This window comes from Stylophora pistillata, chromosome 12, assembly GCF_964205215.1.
Source record: "Stylophora pistillata chromosome 12, jaStyPist1.2, whole genome shotgun sequence".
NCBI lineage: Eukaryota > Metazoa > Cnidaria > Anthozoa > Scleractinia > Pocilloporidae > Stylophora > Stylophora pistillata.
This window is the reverse complement of record NC_142530.1, coordinates 1,886,973-1,907,587: the sequence shown is the minus strand read 5'-3', so window position 1 is coordinate 1,907,587 and position 20,615 is coordinate 1,886,973. Positions and strand designations below refer to the sequence as shown.

Here is a 20,615-nt window from a genome sequence, read left to right as displayed (position 1 = left end):
TTTGCTGTGACATGGATAAATCATGTACTCCTTAAAAAGGTGTAACCCATTGTTCCAGTTTCCTCAAAATTAATACTTGCTTTCTGCATTACATTAAAAAATAGTTTATTGACGCTACTACCATCATCATCACACAGTCAGCCATGCATGTTTCTTCCTGTTCTTATTTTTAATCTCAGCATGAGGTCCTTACTCGTTAAGCCCTTGTTATTTGTAAAGTGGATAATGCTATTCACAGGATAAATTGCTATCCGGCGGATAGCAGAGTGTGTTTTGTTAATGCTTGTCCCCTGGATAGTGTTTTATCCTTGGTTGGTATCATCTACCCTTTGAACAACCGAACCCAGTATGATGAGCTCCTTGGCACTAATTCAAGCATGAATAACTCCCATGGGTGACAAAGAAAGAATTTGTCCTCAAAATATAAATACAATCTCGCGTAGACAAGTTATAAAAAAAGAACATTATCAAAGAATTCTTAGTTGATCTAATACCAAATTCTTCTGACTAACATTACAAGAATTGTATGGTGGACAGTGAAGAGAATTACCATTGAAATCTTGGGAGTTAAAGGTTTTTGAAAAGTTCCTTCTTACGCTAAGTTATGTTGGCCTACTCAAGTTCATCGTTCACAATCGTCTTCATTGTTTTTCCTTCTTGGTCTTCAATGACATCTTTGTTCTTTCTCCAGCCTAACAATACATTTTATAGAATATAATAAAGTAGCTTTGTCCAACATGAACATGATATTGACTGATGCAAAGGCTTTTAATGTAAGTTATTATAATATCAAGACCATCTCAATTAAAAGAACACATCTTTGACATGGCAATGAGTTCAAGAATTCTCTTCAAATGAGTTAAATTTTATATGGACATTACTACTCTTCCTCTGCCCTACACAAACACCAAGGCCTGCCTTTGCATCAAGTTTAAGAATCCTTCTTAAGTCTGTTGTTCATGAATGCATATATTATGCACCAAACAATTCCCTTTTGTTGCAGCATCCATAATTGTTACTCCTCAAAGTCCAGGTGTTCCTGTTTAGTTGCAAAGAGTGTGTATCCATCTACAACGAGTTAAGGATATCAGCAAAGTTAATTTGTTTGGTAGAAACCAGTAAATACCTGAATTATTAAGGCATGAAAATGTGTTCTCTGTAAATGTGACTAACATGTAACTTGAGATTAGATAATAGGTTTTGAGAGCAGACACGCTTATTACGTGGGAGTACTATCCTCATAACACCAAAATATCTGTCTAATTTACAAAGGAACGTTTGACATCTAGTAGGGACTATTGCTAGTTGGACCTTGGCCTAGAAAATGCTGTAAGGATCCACTGTTGTAAACTTAAAAAAATTAACCCACTCGACAAAAGAAACGAAAAAAAAAACTGATGTTTATTGTTTCTTGAGGAAGCAGATTTTCCTGATGCATTGAGAATTGAAAAAGAAGAGAGTTGTGGTTCTAAAGGCTGTGGTAAAATAGCAAGAATCTGTAATAATACTTTTAAAACAACATCTATTGAAAAAAAACACATCCTGTGTCCAAGACATACAGATTTTCCTGTGGCAGTCACAACGGTAAAGTGAATGACATTTTATTAATTGGGGTGGTCAAGTAGTCATAAGCACCAGTAATAATACTTTTAAAACCACACCACTTTAAAAAACCACGTGTTGAAGGCAAAGAAATTTTCCTGTTACTGAGACAATGTAAGAGGAATAAAGTTGTGAGAGGGTTCCTATAGCCAGATGTAACTGCATTAATGCTATTGAAACCACATCCGCATCTAAGACAGACAATGTGAAAGGAATGATATTCCTGTCCAAAAGTGGTAAAAAGGCAAGATTCAACAGAACTTTAGCAATACTTAAGCAACAAATCAGCTTGAAAAAAGCAAGAATTTACATTTATCTCTAGCTCTGAATCATAAATATTGATACAACAACCACACAGCCAAGCATTCCCTATAGGCATTTAGCATTGATAACATATGGTAATTTATTAAAAAAAATTGTTTTCCTAAAACTTATTTTAAAACAAAGATGAAATCAATTTGAGTCATCTCATGTGTGGACTGTAATGGAATTAACCCTTACACTCTCAAAATCTGATCATTAATTCTCCCCTCTAGCTGCTACACATTTCTTTGTAAACTAGTTACAAGAATTTGGTGTTTAATCAAGATACCTGATAAGTTTACTGGATAATATATGGATATATAAAAGCGAGAAGTTTCATGTTAACCATTTCTGGGAGTTAAAAAGGGTTAAGAATGATGAATCCTTCTAGCAAAAACATGTGTACAGACAAACTTAACTGAAAAGCACTACCTAACAAGTCAGCCTGAGGTCAAAATACTTGTAACAAACAGAGTACTTTCACATAACACATGAAAAGAATGCCTTTGTTATTATAATACTGTTAATGATTAACTCTAACAAACAATTCTAGAATGAAAAAAAGGAGTTAAACAATTTAATTGTTTTCTACAGTATCTGCCAATGAGCTGTTTCCATGTGTTATTAGATTTCAGGAGGGTTCGAGATGGGAGCAAGTAAACATTGACAGTTACTTAATTAGAAACACCCAACTGCCTTATGCATTATGAACACCCTGTTTGATTGATGCTAAAATCTTAACAGTGGTTCCATTGATCAAAAACATTAAATAACAAGCTATCCACACAAAAGAAAGAATGGCAGACACTGAGAACTTTTTTCCGGCTCTATGCTGTTCCAGTTGGGTGAGCAGACATGTGTCAAAAATATCGTTTATTACCCCGCTACATTCACAGACCCTCTTGTGAGTGCAGTCATTAAGACATCAAAGGTTCAAACAGGCATCAGCGTTCAAACAAATATCTGTCGAGGTGATCTATGAACCGTGTCTCAATTTCAATGAGAAAAATTCGCTTCGGGCGTGCAAAATGTGAGGGAATTTTTGGACTTTTCCGTGACAAGCGGCATGACTACGTTTCGTGCGACGAGGAGACGGAACCTACTGTCTGAATTGACTGTCGGGGAAGAAGGAAAGCTACCACCACATGCTTTATGCACGAATGATTACAAATACCGCTTTGAAAACTACAGTTCAATATAACAACTCTTCACTTGCGTCAATACGTCTATTGTGAGCAAAGCCGGGGTACCTACGACGGTGAAGCCAATGTAAGAGTTATACAGATATCGGCTTTATGATTGGCTTTAATGCACGTGAGGTAAATATCACCTTGCTGTCTTTACATGTAAGGTATAAAATGAAGATATATCGGCACACGAGTGTTTATGCAAGCACGAAAGGCGATGATTGAATTTCGGTCTTTGTGAAGATTTTCTAAGTTCACACACAATAAAAAAGATGGCTATAGCTATATCAGTAATCATGCTCTCTTGCTGCCAAAAATCGCTGCTGTATGTTAGCAGATAAAAATTTTATCTGCTAACATTATAGATGCAATAGTCTTAGTGTTGGCCTGCAAAAGGATACAAATGGCTGCAACAGAAGTTAAAAGACCTCCGAATACCATCATATTTCTTCTCCTGATCTGTGCGAAGTACTTCTTTTGCATGAACTGTCTATTCCAAATTTCTATTTGTCTCTTCTCAGCTTCTGTAAACCGTTGTTCTCCTTTGTCCGCCATCTTGTACAATTTTTTGTTAAGACGTTATTCCGCTGGCCGCTTTAGAATACAGTGGGCCTAGAAAGTCTCGACATCAAGACGAGAGGCACTTGCGTGATGGGTGCCTGGAAGTGCGTCACATTGACGTCAATAAAATATGAACCAATCAATATTTGGATCGTATCTGGGGAACGCGAACTTTCGCCACTGTTCATTGGTTATTTTTATTGTTCTTATTTTTTTCCATAGTCTGACATCATCTATTCAAAAATAGTTTGTTCCACTATAAAAAAAGAGTGACTCAGCTCTTTCCGACAAAGGATCACGAGATATCAAACTTATGTGAGTGTGGCAGTGGTATTCTAAAGTTGAAAGTTTCCCTCCCTCAACACATTACGTAAATCCATCGTTAACTGAAAGAATTTATTCGATTGCTTGAGGAACTTTAGTCGAACATACGATCATTAGAGGCGGACAAAGAGGTTCGAGAAAGCAACTTTGACAAACTTTAGTGATTTACTCAATCTTTACCTTCTGTTGAAAGAATCATGGTAGTTGGAAAAAAATACCTCGATGGCACAACATTTGTGCAACTTGCTATGGCCTTGTCTCTGATGAGACCCGAACTTCAAGGATTCGTCGGCCAGAACACAACTCCGCCGATGCCTGTGAACATTGGATACCCACAGAATTTCACTGGTGTTGTTCCGTACAATCACGTTCCAAGCACCACCAACTTCAACTTCAACCTAGCACCTAAAGAAGCGAATGTCCAGCATCCCCTAAATGAGTTTCTCGATTGGCACACTAGTGGCAACAATCAGTTTGATACAGATGCAGTTGCCATGCTTTTCAACGGGGAAAGCCATACCGCCCCAAGAGAGACAAGAGCCTCGTTTAGTACCGAGTTAGAGAGCGGTTACAGCTCCGATGGCGGTCGTTCTCCTTCAGCTATTTCTTCTGTCGGTGGCTCACCACAACACGAAGCCAGTTATACAAACACACAGGCCCCTGAAGCAGACAACTTCGGTGCCGCTGGCTACACTCCGACCGAAGAAGACTATTTGAAGTCTATCGCGATCGACTTCCAACTAGAAGATTATATCGACCTCGACGCCATCTATGGGGAACCACCTCAGAAGAAAGCAGCGTTTTTGTCAGAAGAACTGCCCTATACAAACATTAAAACCGAGCCATTGCCGAGCCCCGATGACTCTTACAGAAAGTTCCCGAACTCTCCGCAAGAGTTTCACTCGCCCTCCGACCCCAATCGAAAGAACCCTTTTGAGGAAACCTTCAACTTCGAGGAACAGTTCTTCAACGCGGACCCGTTTTCAATTGATTTTGCGCCAACAGAAGAAGAACTGCAAGAAGTGGGACCAAATACAGACCCTGTGTTTGACCTGGACTCGTTTGCAGTCAATCTAGATGAACTTCCCCTCGATATATTCGACCCGAAACCAGCGGGGCAACAAGCGGTCGAAAATAAACATGATAGCCTGCTTCCTCTTGGTCAAGAACCGGTGCCAGTATTTTCAGAGGCCACCGCCACGAGAGATGACAGCGGATTTCCTTCAACTGGTACGTTTTTCCTTTAGATATTAAGTTACCAGCTAAAGTGCTTATCACACGGGTAATATTCACATACACCGCATAATTTCACGAGCGCAAGTTCCTTAGAGTTGCACAGAATTCCGTTTTCGGTTTTGTGACTGTTAATTTGAATTACAAATGTATTTCCTTGAGCCTCCTTAATTGATTATCATGGTTTGTTCGTGACTAGAGTTTATAAATATTTGTCTCCTTTCCCTGGAAACAGTTTCTGTTTTGTTTGTTAAATATTAATTTTGGAGCCCAATTTTGTGATTAATACCAGTTGAATTAATCAATAGGTTGTTGTAAAAAAAACCACCAATATCGAGCTTCCAGTTTCCTTTCAGCTGTCGCTCACGCTTCACCAAATTATCTTCCCGTACGTCATAGGTGACTATTGTATTGTAAATTTGAGAGCTTGCAATGCCCTCTTTTGAAAAGGAAATTAAAGTTCTAGTTCAGTCTGCAGGGGCCTTTGAACAGGGTGTGACCTAAAATATTTTTTATGTTGGGCCAGCAAATGTCAATAGTAGCATGTATTACTGTTTTATTAGTATTTTAATGATTTGCTTTTTGTCTTGTCTTCAGAATCCCTGCTTCCTCAAACTACCAGAGACTGGCAGAGTCATTCTTTTCCACCCTTAACCAGTGCAAACATCAAACAAGAAAAACCTGAGATTGTGAGTGTTCCAAGTGTGCCATGCCCAGCAAGTACATCTACCAGGTTTACACCTTCAACTGCTCCTAAGGATTTTGGTGGGGCATGCCCAGCTATCGCAGCAGCAGGGGCATCACGCTTCCCAGCATCAGAAGATGAAATAGTTGACATGAGTATTAGTGAATTCAGCAACTTTTTGGAAACACTTTCAGAGCCTGATGCACAGAAGGCCAGGGACATCCGTAGAAGAGGAAAGAACAAGGTTGCCGCCCGTTTGTGTCGTAAAAGAAAGATTGATGTTGTCAGTGACATAGAAGAAGACATTGAAAGTCTGAGAAAGAAGAAAGAGGAAATCATCAAACAAAGGCAAAAACTCTTAGCTGAAAATGCTTATTACAAGAAGAAAGTCAATGAACTGCAGGACCACCTGTTTCAAAGTTTACGAGATGAAAGTGGCCGTCCTCTTTCATCAAAAGAATATACCATTTTCCAAGGGGCTAATGGTAGCATCTTTGTAGGGAAAAATATAGACAGTGAATCTAAGAAGAAGCAAAACAGCCACAGTAGTGACTAAGTACTAGTTAGAGTTTTGTTAGGTAAGAATTTTGAATATAGTGTCAGGCCTTGCAGGTCAGAGAACTGAAGATGCAGATTTCAAAACATCTTCTGAAGAGACAATGTGAAAATTGAGGAAAGGTTAATATTGCAGTAAGCTGCACATTGGAACTGTAGGTAACTTGTCTTGGTGATGCCTCAACTAGAACTCTGTAGCCAGTTGGTGTTTTATTTCAAGAATGCAAAGAAGTTTAGGTTTGTTGGTACCCTTAAGAATGTGTAGTAGGCATGTGTGAAGTATCAGGATATTATTCCCATCTGCTTCTGGTGTTTGAAAGACACAGCACCTCTGACCTCTTAGTTGCAAAACGAGTTTCACTAATATTTTGGAAGCAACATGTGCAAACTTAGAGTGTTTTAAGAGGTGATGAAGAAATTTTATTTATTTGGTTTATAGACATTTTCAAGTCTTATTTTGTTCAGTGCGTTGAAACAATCACCTTTTCAGAATCCATACGGAAATGTCCACATTATGATACTTTTAAGTTAGGCAACTTAAAAATGTTTCAGTTTTTCAATTATTTCCAACAGATTAGGGGAAAAAAAAAAAAAACTTACTTATTATGTCGGCTTAACATCGTTCATTAATTTTTAATTATATACACAACATTCTCCCTTCGAATATTGTTGCTAGGAATTTACTTTCTGTGAGATCTTTCTTATGTTAAGAACAAAAGGTTTTTTTTCGTACAGGTTGAATAATGTAAATATTGTAAATAGTGTATTAAAATGTTTCTCAGACATTCTTGTTTAGCTCCAAAGTTCCACATTAGTATAAATAAAACACAAATGTAATTTTATAAGTACTATTACGTACCTTTCCACTGATACTGGAGAAAAGAATGACTTGAGAAATGATTATTAAAAAAAATTGGAACAGGACAGGATGTGTTTTCCTTTTTTCAGCTGTAGAATTGCACAAGATGGTAACTCATTTTCAGTGTTTTAATTCCCAAGAGTGACTAGCCTCCTATCATCATTTTGGTGTGCCACTTTTAACCATGACAACAAATCTGTAACACCAGAGGCTGTCTCTTCTTCCCAGATAATCGCATCCTATCAGTTCTTATAACATAACCAAAGTAAAGCGTGCGCTCTGATTGGTCAATTTAGCGTCCCCCATTTGCCCATGGGTGTATGCTGCTGACGTGAGCAAATGCAAAGACTATTTTTCCGCGCGTGCTTGTTTTTTCTGGTCACGTAAGATTTATTAAATAAAAGGGAACTCTTTAGCTACAATGTATCAATGTTATGATAGAAAACAAATGGTAAACACCACAGCGAACACTATTGAGTTATGGATGCACTTGGGAGGTTTGCTAAGCACTCCAGAAGCTAGAGTCGCTCTCGGCTATCGCCTTGAGCGACTTTTACGCTTCTTTCGTGCTTAGCAACCTCCCGCGTGCATCCATAACTCAATAGTGTATGCTGTGATGTTTACCATTTGTTAAAATGTAACCAACAAAAACTTGAGACTCAGGCCCAAGAAAACTGGGAGGATTATCGCAAAAATTCTCAGGCTGCTTCGTATTTCTCATTGGAGACATTAGTTCTAATGATTAAGATAACTAGCCTTCAATACTATAATTAGCAAAAAATAATTTATCATTTATCAATCAACAAGAGGACATAAAGATTTTCTCTGCTGAGCTGCATTTCCCATATCAGTGAGATTGTTTTATATTACCCTGTGAATCTACACACAACATATATTTATTTAGCAAATATTTTGGCCAAGCTCTTGAAGATGGTGGTGGGCCCATAATGGCTTCAATTTGGTCCTTAATTCAAAACTATAAAAAATTCTTACATCCAATTGGTTATCACTGGCCTGATTTGAGCACTAAGAGGACAGAGTACGCATCATGCTTGCAATTGGACAGTGTAATTGGACAATAAATGGATCATGCCTGTGTAATTGGACAGTATGCATCAAACAAAAATGTCTACCAAATAGCTAGTTGGTTTCTCATGTTTTGTCATGATAGCTTTGATTATATGATAACAAAACTTCATGTCATCCTGTTCCATCTGGAAAGATACTTGCAATTTAATAAATCAGACTCCCCCTTTGGGGTCATGTGATTTTGTTAATCACTTGACATATGGTTACAGACTGGGTTGAACTCCACTCATTCCTACAACTAATTATTACTAATCATACAGCGGAGTGGTTGAAAAAACCAGAGGATTGTGAAGCAGGAGTCTGATTGGACAATCACAAGTATTATTACAGCCTGAATTGCTCTACTGATGACCAATCACATTTGAGAATTTTGTCACAGTTTTGATCGATGATGTAGAAGAATGGAAAAGTTCAAACTAGTAAAAATTCATAACATAATCGGAGGGCTGTGAAGCAGGAGTCTAATTAGATAATCACGAGTATGATTACAGCCTAAATTGCACTACTGACGACCAATCACTTTGGGAATAATGTCAAAGTTTTGATTAACGAGGTAGAAGAATGGTTAAGCTAAAACTAGTAAAAAGAATACAATGTGTGGAAAAATTGCCTAACTTTCATTTGATTCTTTGCATTACAAAAATAAAAAATCCATAGTGCTTGAAAGGTGAATGCTGATGTGTAAAATGCCTCAAAGGCAATGTAACTTAAACCATAAAACCAACAAAACCGGACACTTAGCTTTTAGCTCGAGTATCAATATTACAAGATATCATGATAATTTCAATAAGTTTTGAGTAATTTTTTTTTTTTTCTCAGCTGCTTTAAAGTGGCATAACAATTTGGGCAGTTTTTCTTCCAGCTAGTCTTTCTGGTTGGACAACCTATTACAATTATTCTTGTTCTGGGAATCTGCAGCAATTTCGTACTAATCATTGTTACAAGCAGGAATACTTGAATACTCACTTCCTATGCCGGAGGGATATTTTGAGATATGATACTTTTTAAGGAAAATTATGTTTGAACCAAACACTGCAAGAAAGATTGGTGAGGGCATCCTGCGCATTGGCCACACAGAAAGGAAGAGTTATAACTGTTTCTGCCAACAAAATCTCTTCTTGTGTAATACAAATTGCTCTCCACTTTCTTAAACCAGTGATCATGAAAGTTTAAATAATTATTTTCTTTTTCTTTAAAACTGTGTTCATACATGCCAGCAACTGCTCAGCGATTTCTATTTCCCTTGTCTTGCTTGTGACATGCCTCCATCAATTAAGTCTGTCGATTGTTCACACAATATCCACCAGAAATCTACATAACAAAACTCCTACAGCTGAAACAACACTTTAAACCATTTTTGACCATTCTGTCAATGGCTTCACCATAATTCCAGCAAAGGTTCAGCATGCCAGCAAAATGATGTTTTGATCCTGACTTGTCTCTTTCTCTCTCTCTCCACCCCATACAACCTCAACAACTCCTTTTCCAGGAAGACAACTCTGTTCAAATATTCCTTCAAGTGAGGACCCCTGCAATTTGCCTGATAATCACTCACATCCACATTGTGAGTATCTTACTATGAATTCATGGCCTTGTTCTGGTAATTTCCTGGTTTTATTTTAAAACAAGTTGATATGTATTATCATCATCTGGAAACAAAAAGCAAAGAATGAGATTATTTTCAAGAATGGCTTCAGAAAATTACCGAAAGAAAGAGAAGGCTGAAGAATTAATACATTGTGTATTGTGGTAAGAGCACATGTTCAATTCATTATTAAATTTAAGACCTTACCTCTGACTAGTTGTACAATAAAATGTCCTTCATCCACAAAATTCCTGACCATCTAAAACAGCAAAAAAAAAATTCAATCTATTCTTTCAGTCTTGTCGCCCACATGGAAAAAAAGAAAAACCCCAGACCTTTAGATTCCACCCTCCACAAGCTTCCATTAATTAATCTTTCTATTCAAACACGTTCAATTCAAACAAGGCTTGTGGCAAAAATGTATTTGACATGTCCAGTTCTCAACTATGACTGGTCTAATGCACAGAATAGGTTTACAACAAAGGAAAGGGTGTGCACGATAAAACTCTGACATACTTCTGATAAAACATGCACTTCTCCTCCTGTTTCATTAGGGAATATAATATGGGACAATTTTGACGAAGAATTTAGAAGTCTATTATGAAGTCTCTTTGGTGGTTTTCTCTAAGCACCCCCTAAATAGGGAGGGTTGAGATAAAGTTTAACTGTTGGTTCTTGTGTTGATTCTTACCTCATCGTCAATTAATACATAAATTCCTGTTGGCCCTTGTCTATGAAAAAAAAAAAAGATAATCACAATTACTCAACTTTGGAATGTCATAATTAAAAAATCTGTACATTGTAACATCCGGTTTCTTCTTACAAAATAAAGTTCTGGCCCCAGTTGTTCGAAGGATGGATAACACCATACACTGGATAAATCTCTATCCGGTGGATAGCGCAGTACGTTTTGTTTACACTTATCCGCTGGATAGCAATTTATCTGCTGGATAGCGTTATCTGCCCTTTGAAGAACCGGAGCCAGAAGATTTGTCTAATATCTTGGGAGGCATTTCTTTTAAATAAAACAATTATTCCACTCGCGCTTGTTGGATATGAGATGATTATAGCCAACTCGGCGCTACGCGCCTTGTTGACTATCTATTACCTCATATCCAATGCGTGCTCATGGAATAATTGTTAATTATCCACCTATAAATTAGAGTCACTACATGATCATCACACGACATAAAATGCAGGATTTCATTTCTGCTAAATTACCTGTATAAAGCAACAATCTGCTCAGCATTTAGGTTACATTTTAACGCAAGTTTCTTTCTTAATTCACTGAGACTAAGAACTTCCAGAAACATAGCATAGTATTCTTTCATCCCCGAGTTCTGTTGGGCTGATTCCAGGCAAATGTACATTGTTAGAAGTGGACGAGCAGCCCTAGAAAAAAAAAAGAAAAACTATTAATTTAATCTGAAGGAGTATGCCCTGGACATCATGTGTTTAGTTTCTTCCCCTTTAAGAAGTAAATGTGAAATTATGTCATTGACCTTTTATGAGATTCAAAAGAGAAACCTCTTGGTATCGTAGCATGTAGCAGGAAGTAAACCATGAAGACAAAAATATCATTACTAATGGTTTCTTGTGCATACTTCTCCTTTAACAACATGGTTTCTCATTAACCAAAACAAAATAATTCTGCAATGATTTGTATGCCAGGAAACCATCACAATCACCTTGCTTGAAGCGAGTTATACAAGCGTATACCATCAGCAGGCCCCATGATTTGGACCATGTCTTGTTTGGTTAATCTAAGAAGATCACCACCTTAAGAGAAAAAGCAACCAGTATTGTTGCAATGCATTACTCAACAGTTAAAGAAATGATCCTTGCAGGTAAGTTGCAACTAAAGAAATTTGCCTTAAGCAAAGTTTTCTAACCCCACTAAGGGTTTTAAACTTTTTCCATAAGCAGCTGTTGATAGTGCAGTAGGAAGCTGTGCTGTAGAGAGGTTCTCTAGGTGGCAGCACTAAAAGCAAGTAATCAGTTGTTAGGGAGTTAGGGAAAACCAGCAAAGCAACTGGAAAATCACTAGACTAAAGGTATATGAGCACAACAATGGCTGTGCACAAGTTTTAAATGTTTGTAGAATTTCTTTGCATCCTCTGCAAAACCACAACAAGAAATGACCAAACTTTGCTTTGTTTGGAGAACATGAACAATAATAGCGAATTTTTTTAAATTTCGATTTCTAATTTAGCACTGTCTTTAGAGTATCGCGAGATTTGTAGGTAAAATATGAGTTCATTTTTTAGCTACAGTTGCTCATGGCTTTGCCGTCATCATTACCTACACTCTCTACTCTTGAGACCCCTGCTGCAGTAAAAATGAAATTATTCTCTAGTGCATCCTTCAAGCTACAGCTTCATTCTGTTACTGACCTGTGTAGTTGGCAAACAAGTTTAGGTAGTTTTGAAATCTGTTATTTTGTAACCAGACTCTAGTTTCATCGACAGAAGACTCTGATGTCAATCCCTGAAAGATGCAATTATCATAACAGATTACACTAATTGATATTCAGTACTAGATGGTTTATCTACCTCTGACACAAGCAATCTTGATATTGCACTGGCGGCTACTTTGTAAATTGTGATCAAAGAGAGGAAACAAATAACTTTTAACTTATTCTAACATCAATGTCTGGCTACAATAAATTACCAGATTCAGATATTATCTGAGAATGCTGGAAATCAAATCTAAGAGAGTTTCAAATTTCAAATTCTTCACCAACCACACACACCCATCCCAAGAGTCAAAGGGCACCCTTTTACTTCTATTGACTTCCTTGTTTTAATGATCACACTCATAAAGTGAGTTACGCAATAAATGGAAATGTTGTTACCTACCATTCCACATGTTGTGGAGGGTGAATTGGACAGCCCACTACTAGATGGTGACATCTGTAGGGCTGGAGGTGGTGAAGACATTACTGATGAGGGTGACGACAGGGTTGTTGCCATGACCTGGCCTGCTGGAGATGGAGAAGACATGGAGCCAGCAACTGACCTATACAGGAAAACAATCATTACTGACCAATCATTAGCAACAACTAAAAATTTTACATGCAAATTAACAACTAGTTGATTAAATGCACCTTATCCTCTGTAGTAAGTTAAAAAAAAATATATTCAGAATAAACATATTAGATGCCAGTTTCCAATTAGAAATAAATTGAGGAAGTGTTTTTTTTTTTTTTTTTTTTGTCAGCTCTCAGACCCTTCAATAACAGATGTGATTGAATGCCACCGACTAAGTGCTCTTAGAGTTTAAAAGCAATATACAGAAAAACAAAGAAAAAGTCTTTCATTACCCTGGAGACATCCAGCAAGAATTGTTGTCCTCCTCTATAATCAGTGGAAGCTGAAAACAGGTGAGAGAGATACCTTCAGTGGGAAATGTTTGAAAGCACTGGGTACAAATCATCTCAAAGGAATCACTAGTCTGAAAGCAGTGAGTGGATAAACTACTGAGTGATCTTCATGATCTTCAAATCCTTAGAAAAGAATAATAAATTATGATAATTATTTCAACAGGCTTGACCTACTTCTGTTAGTTCTGTGAAAGCACTTATGGGTCTCAACTGATCCTGGAAACAAACATTCATTCATGAATTAAAAAACTTTGGAAAAATGTTTTTACAGAAGTGACTAGGGATGGTTAAGAATTGATCGGTCAACTTTGTTTACACCCACCAGATGTCATTAACACTCAGACTAATTACTCTGACTTTCTAAATTGCATGGTTACCACTCCCCCTCTTCCCTTAGGCTGAGGGAGTTTGGATGCTAAAGGAGCTTGCATAAGAAAGAGGGAGGGGGTGGGGGAGGTTACAAGAAACACACTGAGAGTCACAAAGCAGATAATGATTTTCTTCTGAACTGGTTTCCAACTTTAATCAATATCATTCACAGTGGACATTTCACCTTCTAATATTCAAAACAGAAAGAGGAATGTACAGGCTTTCATATGTGGTATATCTTGAAATCATATGCTACTTACACCAACAAAGAGTAGTCTTAGCACACTCTTCTCCTTATTTGATTTTTTTCTTTAACTTCCCCTCTTCTCCTCCATTTCCAATGTTGCCTAGTGTCAACAGAGTGCTTACTAATTTCAGGCAACATTCTTTGAAAGGAAAGGGGGAACTTTAACTGGCAGTCTTACCAAATCTTCCTTATTTTTAAGTTCCAGTTTCTGCATTTCAACTTTCAGCTTTCTATCAGCACCTTTGGACTGAACAAAAGGATCACAGACACTATATTAATCATGCCCAGTACATCTAGCAATTTTCTATAATTCAACACAGAAACTGGGAGGGCTTGGGATACAGAAATCTGAGACCTTCTAAAGGTTGTCGATGATAGCAAGCATCACTGAAGGCTCATGGAAATTGGACAAAGTAGTCGAGACTCACTTTGAACACCTTGACTTGGCAACCCGCACTGTGGATGGGAAGAGCGTCAGTCAATGAATTGGGAGAGAACGAGTCTACTTGTAATCTGAATGGGACACCACTTTCTCCACCTGTGAAAAAATGGTGACTTTTGTTAAATGCAAAGTATGCTTGAGAAATGCTTCAGAAATAATCTGAAACATGTAACAATTTTTATAGAAACTACAATAATTTCTCAATGCTGAAAAAAACATTTTTATTGCTACACTCACCACTCTTTCCCTTGGTAAACTCTGAGCTGACACAGTTGATCTGAACAAAAAGGAGGGAAAAAGAGTTTTTTGAGTTACATGCAGCGGTAGTGTCACGCAGCAGTAGTGTTATGTAGAGGTAGTGTCATGCAGCGGTAGTGTCACGCAGCAGTAGTGTCATGCAGCAGTAGTGTCATGCAGCGGCAGTGTCACACAGCGGTAGTGTAGTACATGCGTTGAGAGGATGAAGAAGATGTAGAAGACAAAAATTGTCAGAAACAAGATAGGAATGACTGCTTACAATTACATAAACTTCAGCCCCTTTGCTTGGATCCCACTCAAATTCATAACAATTGAGCAAGTTTCCTTTACTTCTGATGTTCGAAACACCACTTGACATGGGAACATCTAAAACAATAAAAAATAGCAAAAAAAGTATAAAATTTACACATTTAGTTCTATTCAAGATGAAAACAAACAGAAATCCTTAATTAATCGGCCAACAAATATAATAAACTTCGAGTCGTAAACTGTAATTGAAATTGATTTAATCTGATTTGTGCCTATTTACAGTACAACCTAACCTAGATGTCGATGTCGACGAATGTCTTGTCTCGCTAAAAGCACTGATCAAGTTAATGTACATTAATTAGTTTCAAATGTCAATCGATTAGATCAAAGGTCCACTGTACAAAAAAAACATTACATAATGAATCGCTAAAACACGTCATTTCACGTGGGTCCGCGTGTGACATGTGCGAAGAATCTGACAACAAAAGTTAAAAATAAGAACCTATTTCCAATATTCTGTCAGCCGGCCTGTTGTTTTTCCACTCTTCATATTTTTCAGATTCTTGGACTTGAAGTTTCCTCTCATAAAAGCACAGCTTCATCACACTCTGTCAAGTTAAAGGAAGGAAAATTTCACCAACCCTTTCACTGCCAAGACCTCATTCAATTCTTCTCACTGTCTGCTATACAATCATTCTGATGTTGGTTTGGAGAATTTGGTATTAAATCAATCAATAATCCCCTTATTTATATCGTACTTAATTCTCATCACTTGTCTGCTTGATACTGTATTTCTATTGTAAGGAGAAATTCTGTCTTGATCACTCATGGAAGTAAAAGAGTTAACCCTTTATCTGTCAAGTGTGGGTTATGAGATGTCATGGACAAATATCGTTGTTTGCATGAAGTAGAGTGCTCTCAGGTCAGACTTTAGCCTCATTTTCATATCTGAGGTTGTATACGAATGTGCCGAAATTTTTTCCAGACTTTGCTGCATTATTTCTCTTGAACTTGATGTTTTTTCTTCGAACCTTCGATTTAAATGTCCTCAAGGGTATTTAAACATGACGCAGGTAAAATTAACTTTAAGTTTGGAATCATATATACTTGAGTAAGTTTTCGCTCAAATTTAGTAAAACTTTCAAAGAGCGATTTCAACATGGCGACAAGGCAAGCGAGCAGAGGAAATTTCCAGAATTATTATGGACATTCCCGAGGATAGCGACATCTCTGACTTTGAGGGGGAAGAAGGAGATCACGAAAGCAGTATGGACGAGCCTTATACAGACTGGTGAATCAGACAGTTCTGTTAGTGAAATAGAACATGCAAATATTTTACCTTTATTAAAATCTTGAATTTTAAGGATTTTTTTCTTAAAATAGTCTTAAAATCTCTATAATTATTCAACTAATTTTGACAGATTAAGGGTTAAAATGTAGTCAAACTTTCAAATGCTTACACAATTTTCAATTTTAAACAAGTTAATCTTTTAACTCTCACGATTGACCTGAACAGAATTTCTCCTCACAAGATCAGTACAATACGAAGCTGACAAGTGATGAGAATAAAGAAAAATATTAATTTGGAGAAAACTAGTTAATCTAATGCCAAATTCTCCAAACTAACAGCATAAGAATATATAGCAGACAGTAAGGAGAATTCCTAACAAGATCTTGGAGTGAAAGGGTGAACACTATTACTTTAGGAGAAAATGAAACAAATACTCTCTCTAAAATCATACAGACATAAAAACTGGTTTTAACCACAATAGAGAACTTAAGTATGAATAATCTCCTTACTTTTAAATGTTTGCCCTCAAATTTCGCAGCCTCCACTGGGAGGTACATCATTTCCATCAAATACGCCTGCCCTGGAAACAAAACCAGATGATTTGTAAATTCTGAGCATAATAGACAAGCTTTTTCATTCAAGGTGCATCTATTTTGACTGACAACAGGAAAAGTGAATTCTTCTTGTAACTAGACAATATCAATATGGGGAAACATCATATATTCAGCATAATGACCATCTCCCAGTTGGCTTGTTAGCTCAATTGGCAGAGCACTGCACCCATATCGCAGAGGTCATAGGTTCAAATCCCTTACAAGCCTGAATTTTTTCCAGGCCTTATTTCCACTACTACATAAGTAGGGTTCATCACTATGAGGATTGCTTTCATACATGGGGAAACACTCTTTGTCAGTAATCATTTTCAGCATAGAAATTTCTAAAATCTGAAGAAACTACAATAACAGTCAAATAGTTGTTAGTAATTGAACTCTTTTACCCCTCATAGCGAGGAGTGTCTAACCTCTCCTTTGGATATCACCTCTGAATTACACTGAGGTCACAAGATAAACGAAGTGATCACCAACTACACAAGCTCTTGAATATTGACCAGCATCTAATTTCTCCTAACAACATCATCCCTGAACCAAACATTTAGGTCACAAATATAAAGAAAAATAATGATCACAGACTAAAAGAGCTCTTGATTGTTAAACAAACTCTCCTTGTCAGCACCTTAGGAAATGTGCTGAGAACAGTATGGAGAATATACATGCTGATCTTAGGGTTGAATACCTTGATTAAGGTAAGTTAAGGAGTCCTCTTCAAGACGCTTTGTAGGAGAAGTTGGTGCTTTCAGAATGTAAATAAATCCATAACTCAGACTGCAGGTATAAGTGAAAAATATCAAAAACGTGAGTCAGAGGACGATGGACTTAAAACAACCTGTATCACAAAGTCAACATTATTTATTGCTTTCAAAAATGAAAATCAAATCTACAGAGTAACTATGAAAAATGAAACTAATTACTATATTCCTGATAACACCCATGGAAAATATGAAGCAAATATTTTCTTCTGATTGGCTACTCAAGTGGGCAACATGGACTCATCTTGCCCTGTTTCATCCTACTCAAGAAAAAAATCGCTTGGAGTGGACCTACAAAGTTTGTAATATTTGGACAATGTTGGTGTTGGAGTTGCAAAAAGTGGCAGAAGTTAGTCAAAATAAAGTAAACACAAACAACCCTTGTGGCTTTACTGCACCACAAACACAGTTGGTTTTCTTTCCTGGCTCTCAAAATAAAGTAGTCATCCTTAATTCTACTTTACATATTCAGAAAAATTCAGGGTTCAACAGATTTGAAAACTGTCAATAATGAAGGCATGACAGAAATCAACCAAGCTTACTTGGTACTTACCTTTTACCCTCTAAACCTCCAGCAGATGACATTGGTGATGACTGCGTTGAAGGTGACATGCCACAAGCCATGGGAGTTTCCTGCTTTGTTTGGAGGGCAGAGTCTAAAGAATTCAACTCAGCATTTACTCTAGGATAATACAAACAATAAGAACAATTCACCAAGATTATTGTTTCTTTATCATACGGCTAAAAGTAATGTAGACAAGGTCAAAACCAAAAGGATACAACAGTTCTGCCAGAGTGATGTTGGGAGCTCCATGAATGTTTCTAGAAGGACTGTCAAGTCCTTTTCCTTAATTTACTTTGCTAGGTCATTTGCTTTGTTTCCCTCTCTGCCATTTTGGTTAACCCTTAACCCCTACGAGTGACTTGCTTTTAATTTCTCATTTCAATATAACCCTTCAATGAAATGTAAAGGTCATGAGAAAAAAGGAAATAATCATCAATTTAGGAAGCTCCTGATTTTCAAACAAGTTCTCCCTGTCATTTCCAGAGGAAATGTACAGAGAAGAGTATCGAGAATATACATGCTGATTTAAGGGTAAAAAGGGTTAATTATTATTTCCACATGCCTGGAAGTGAGACGTTGCTCAGTTACTATGGTGATCTCATTTTCAAAGATTAATGGTAGAACAAAAAATTTAAACCAGCCAAATTTTCATTCTATACAATAAGAACTCACAGTGTGATGTCTAAGAACTAAGATTTAATCAAACATTCCTAATGAGAGTGACACTGATCATGACAACTTCAAAAAGACGCACTTACTCTGTCACTGCAGAAGAAATAGAGCCAATGGTGTCCATGTTTAGGGGACCACCGGGAGGCTCATCCTTGAAAATCGGCAAGTTGAGGACATCACTTTGAACAAAAAAAAAAGGAAAGAGAGACCGATTATTTTATTATTAATTGATCCAGTTCCACATTCGACAAGAGTACCATATAACCCCATACATTAATTATGCATTCAGACTAGTAGACTTTGTTTTTAAAGTTTTGTCGTGAAAGACAAAGAAGTGGAATGCATAATTAATGTATGGGGTTATATGGTACTCTTTCCCCGCATTCTCCAAACTGCCATCATAGGGATTGTATTGCAGAAAGAAAGGAGAATTATTGATGAGATCTTGGGAGTGAAAAGTTCAAATGTTACAAGCAGCCAGCATTCTTCTGAGGTCAGCAATGGAGTCAAAGCTACTTAAATGGTTGGGAATACAAATGTTTTTTTTTTTTCCAATCTTTGCTGCTGGGAAAAATAGTCAGATTTATTTCAATCGCAAAGTCAAGCTGGGTTGTAGATTTCAAATTTGCCCAATCCCCAACCTGTCTTATCATAATTATTCAGGTACAATTAAGTCTTAACTTATACTTTGTTACATTCAAAGTTACTTGTAAATAAATTCCACCCGTGTCTTTTTCAACAAGATATAGCGACAGAAGGTTTCTTACTCGGATAGAAAAATCTAAGCTTACATTCCTAATCGACAAAAAAATCGAGGCAGTTTTCAGAGAGAGCTGTATATGGATAAGAACAAAAAAAATGTTCATTTTTTCAAGTTATGTTTTACTTGATCAGAAGGTACACAGCAGCCATTCCCTGTTAGTAATTGAAATTATTTTATTCACACCTCATGTTATATGCACCATCCGCTCCATACTCGTTGCCAAGACCAGTAAGATTCAGTAATTCTGAAGCGAGTCCACCGTCCAAACCGCCATCCATGTCGTCCATTCGCCAGCTTGTATTGCTTGCCATCTTGAGGCGATTTTTACGGCATTCGCCCTCAAGAGTACATCAGTTTGAGATCATCAATGCTATTTTACCCATTCACGTATAAGTGGACAGGATATGTTGGCGACAAATTGGATAAGAACGCTGAAAGTTTTGTAGAATGACAGTTCAACACGGATCAAAGCAACTTGCACGTGTTCTACTCAATCGTGGGGACTGGTACGAGACTAACCTCGCTTTGATGATCGTAAATCAAATAAACATAGGCATGCATAGCGTGCTACAGATATTTGAAGACATACTTGGAATTTGTCGTATTTCCTCGAATAATAGCCGTCCCTCGATTAATCGCCTCCCTAGAATAATCACCCCTCTTTGACCGAAATATTTAAAATAATCGCCTCCCTCGAATAATCGCCCCCTCCCCCTCCCCTCGCCATTTTCTCCTTCTCTTACCCCCTCCCTCTTAAGTTAAAAATTGGCATCTTGGGTAACAAACAAGCTTTTATTTATTTGCTCCGAGACCACTGAATGATTACAAAAGCACCGATTTTTTTACAGTTTTTTTATGACAACGTTCATATACTTCACTTTTTCCTTCATTGCTTGGAGCTCTCTATTTAACACATCGGATATGTTCTTGTTCCTTGTTCGCAATGAATAAATCGCTGGAACAACGAGTCGGTGTTCTAAAGTCCGCTTTCTGATAACCCGTCTGCATCGCCTTCACTGCTATCTTCT

At 37.2% G+C, this 20,615-nt stretch overlaps 3 protein-coding genes and 1 long non-coding RNA gene across 5 annotated transcripts; 2 read left to right on the top strand and 2 right to left on the bottom strand.

Moving 5' to 3' along the window:
• Positions 1-88: 88 nt before the first annotated feature.
• Positions 89-3,708, bottom strand: LOC111320828 (cytochrome c oxidase assembly factor 3, mitochondrial-like). The gene is made up of 2 exons (XM_088740079.1): positions 3,494-3,708; positions 89-1,068 (listed from the first exon to the last, which is right to left on the bottom strand). Exons 1-2 carry the CDS (start codon positions 3,645-3,647, stop codon positions 1,016-1,018), a joined length of 207 nt encoding a protein of 68 aa, XP_088596205.1. The 5' UTR covers positions 3,648-3,708; the 3' UTR covers positions 89-1,015.
• Positions 2,303-13,347, top strand: LOC148718361 (uncharacterized). The gene is made up of 3 exons (XR_015993625.1): positions 2,303-3,224; positions 11,655-11,830; positions 13,203-13,347. It is a non-coding gene; the product is annotated as an uncharacterized LOC148718361 (long non-coding RNA).
• Positions 3,927-7,374, top strand: LOC111320827 (uncharacterized). The gene is made up of 2 exons (XM_022923526.2): positions 3,927-5,207; positions 5,808-7,374. The coding sequence occupies exons 1-2, from the start codon at positions 4,175-4,177 to the stop codon at positions 6,449-6,451; spliced, it is 1,677 nt and encodes a 558-aa protein (XP_022779261.1). The 5' UTR covers positions 3,927-4,174; the 3' UTR covers positions 6,452-7,374.
• On the bottom strand, positions 8,062-20,080 carry LOC111320862 (upstream-binding protein 1). Of its 2 annotated transcripts, none has more exons than XM_022923585.2 (19): positions 19,771-20,080; positions 18,911-19,003; positions 18,141-18,269; positions 17,515-17,603; positions 16,731-16,801; positions 15,433-15,538; positions 14,941-15,047; positions 14,661-14,700; positions 14,410-14,519; positions 14,160-14,228; positions 13,540-13,581; positions 13,306-13,355; positions 12,842-13,001; positions 12,377-12,470; positions 11,672-11,762; positions 11,205-11,375; positions 10,675-10,714; positions 10,191-10,242; positions 8,062-10,047 (listed from the first exon to the last, which is right to left on the bottom strand). In XM_022923585.2, the coding sequence occupies exons 1-19, from the start codon at positions 19,896-19,898 to the stop codon at positions 10,013-10,015; spliced, it is 1,677 nt and encodes a 558-aa protein (XP_022779320.2). In that variant the 5' UTR covers positions 19,899-20,080; the 3' UTR covers positions 8,062-10,012. The 2 variants fall into 2 exon arrangements, with proteins under 2 accessions (XP_022779320.2, XP_022779321.2); XM_022923586.2 differs by having other exon boundaries at positions 18,141-18,243; positions 19,771-19,799.
• Positions 20,081-20,615: the final 535 nt, after the last annotated feature.

What these genes read in the sequence shown, in the direction of transcription:
- LOC111320828 (XM_088740079.1), bottom strand. Translation starts at nt 3,647, where the DNA reads ATGGCGGACAAAGGAGAACAACGGTTTACAGAAGCTGAGAAGAGACAA. An exon ending in AACTTCTGTTGCAGCCATTT is followed by an intron (nt 1,069 to 3,493) that starts GTATCCTTTTGC and finishes AACTCGTTGTAG; the next exon opens with ATGGATACACACTCTTTGCA.
- LOC111320827 (XM_022923526.2), top strand. Translation starts at nt 4,175, where the DNA reads ATGGTAGTTGGAAAAAAATACCTCGATGGCACAACATTTGTGCAACTT. An exon ending in CAGCGGATTTCCTTCAACTG is followed by an intron (nt 5,208 to 5,807) that starts GTACGTTTTTCC and finishes TCTTGTCTTCAG; the next exon opens with AATCCCTGCTTCCTCAAACT.
- LOC111320862 (XM_022923585.2), bottom strand. Translation starts at nt 19,898, where the DNA reads ATGGCAAGCAATACAAGCTGGCGAATGGACGACATGGATGGCGGTTTG. An exon ending in TTGAGGGCAAACATTTAAAA is followed by an intron (nt 15,539 to 16,730) that starts GTAAGGAGATTA and finishes TTAACTTGACAG; the next exon opens with AGTGTGATGAAGCTGTGCTT. An exon ending in GCCAAGTCAAGGTGTTCAAA is followed by an intron (nt 14,229 to 14,409) that starts GTGAGTCTCGAC and finishes CCTTTTGTTCAG; the next exon opens with TCCAAAGGTGCTGATAGAAA.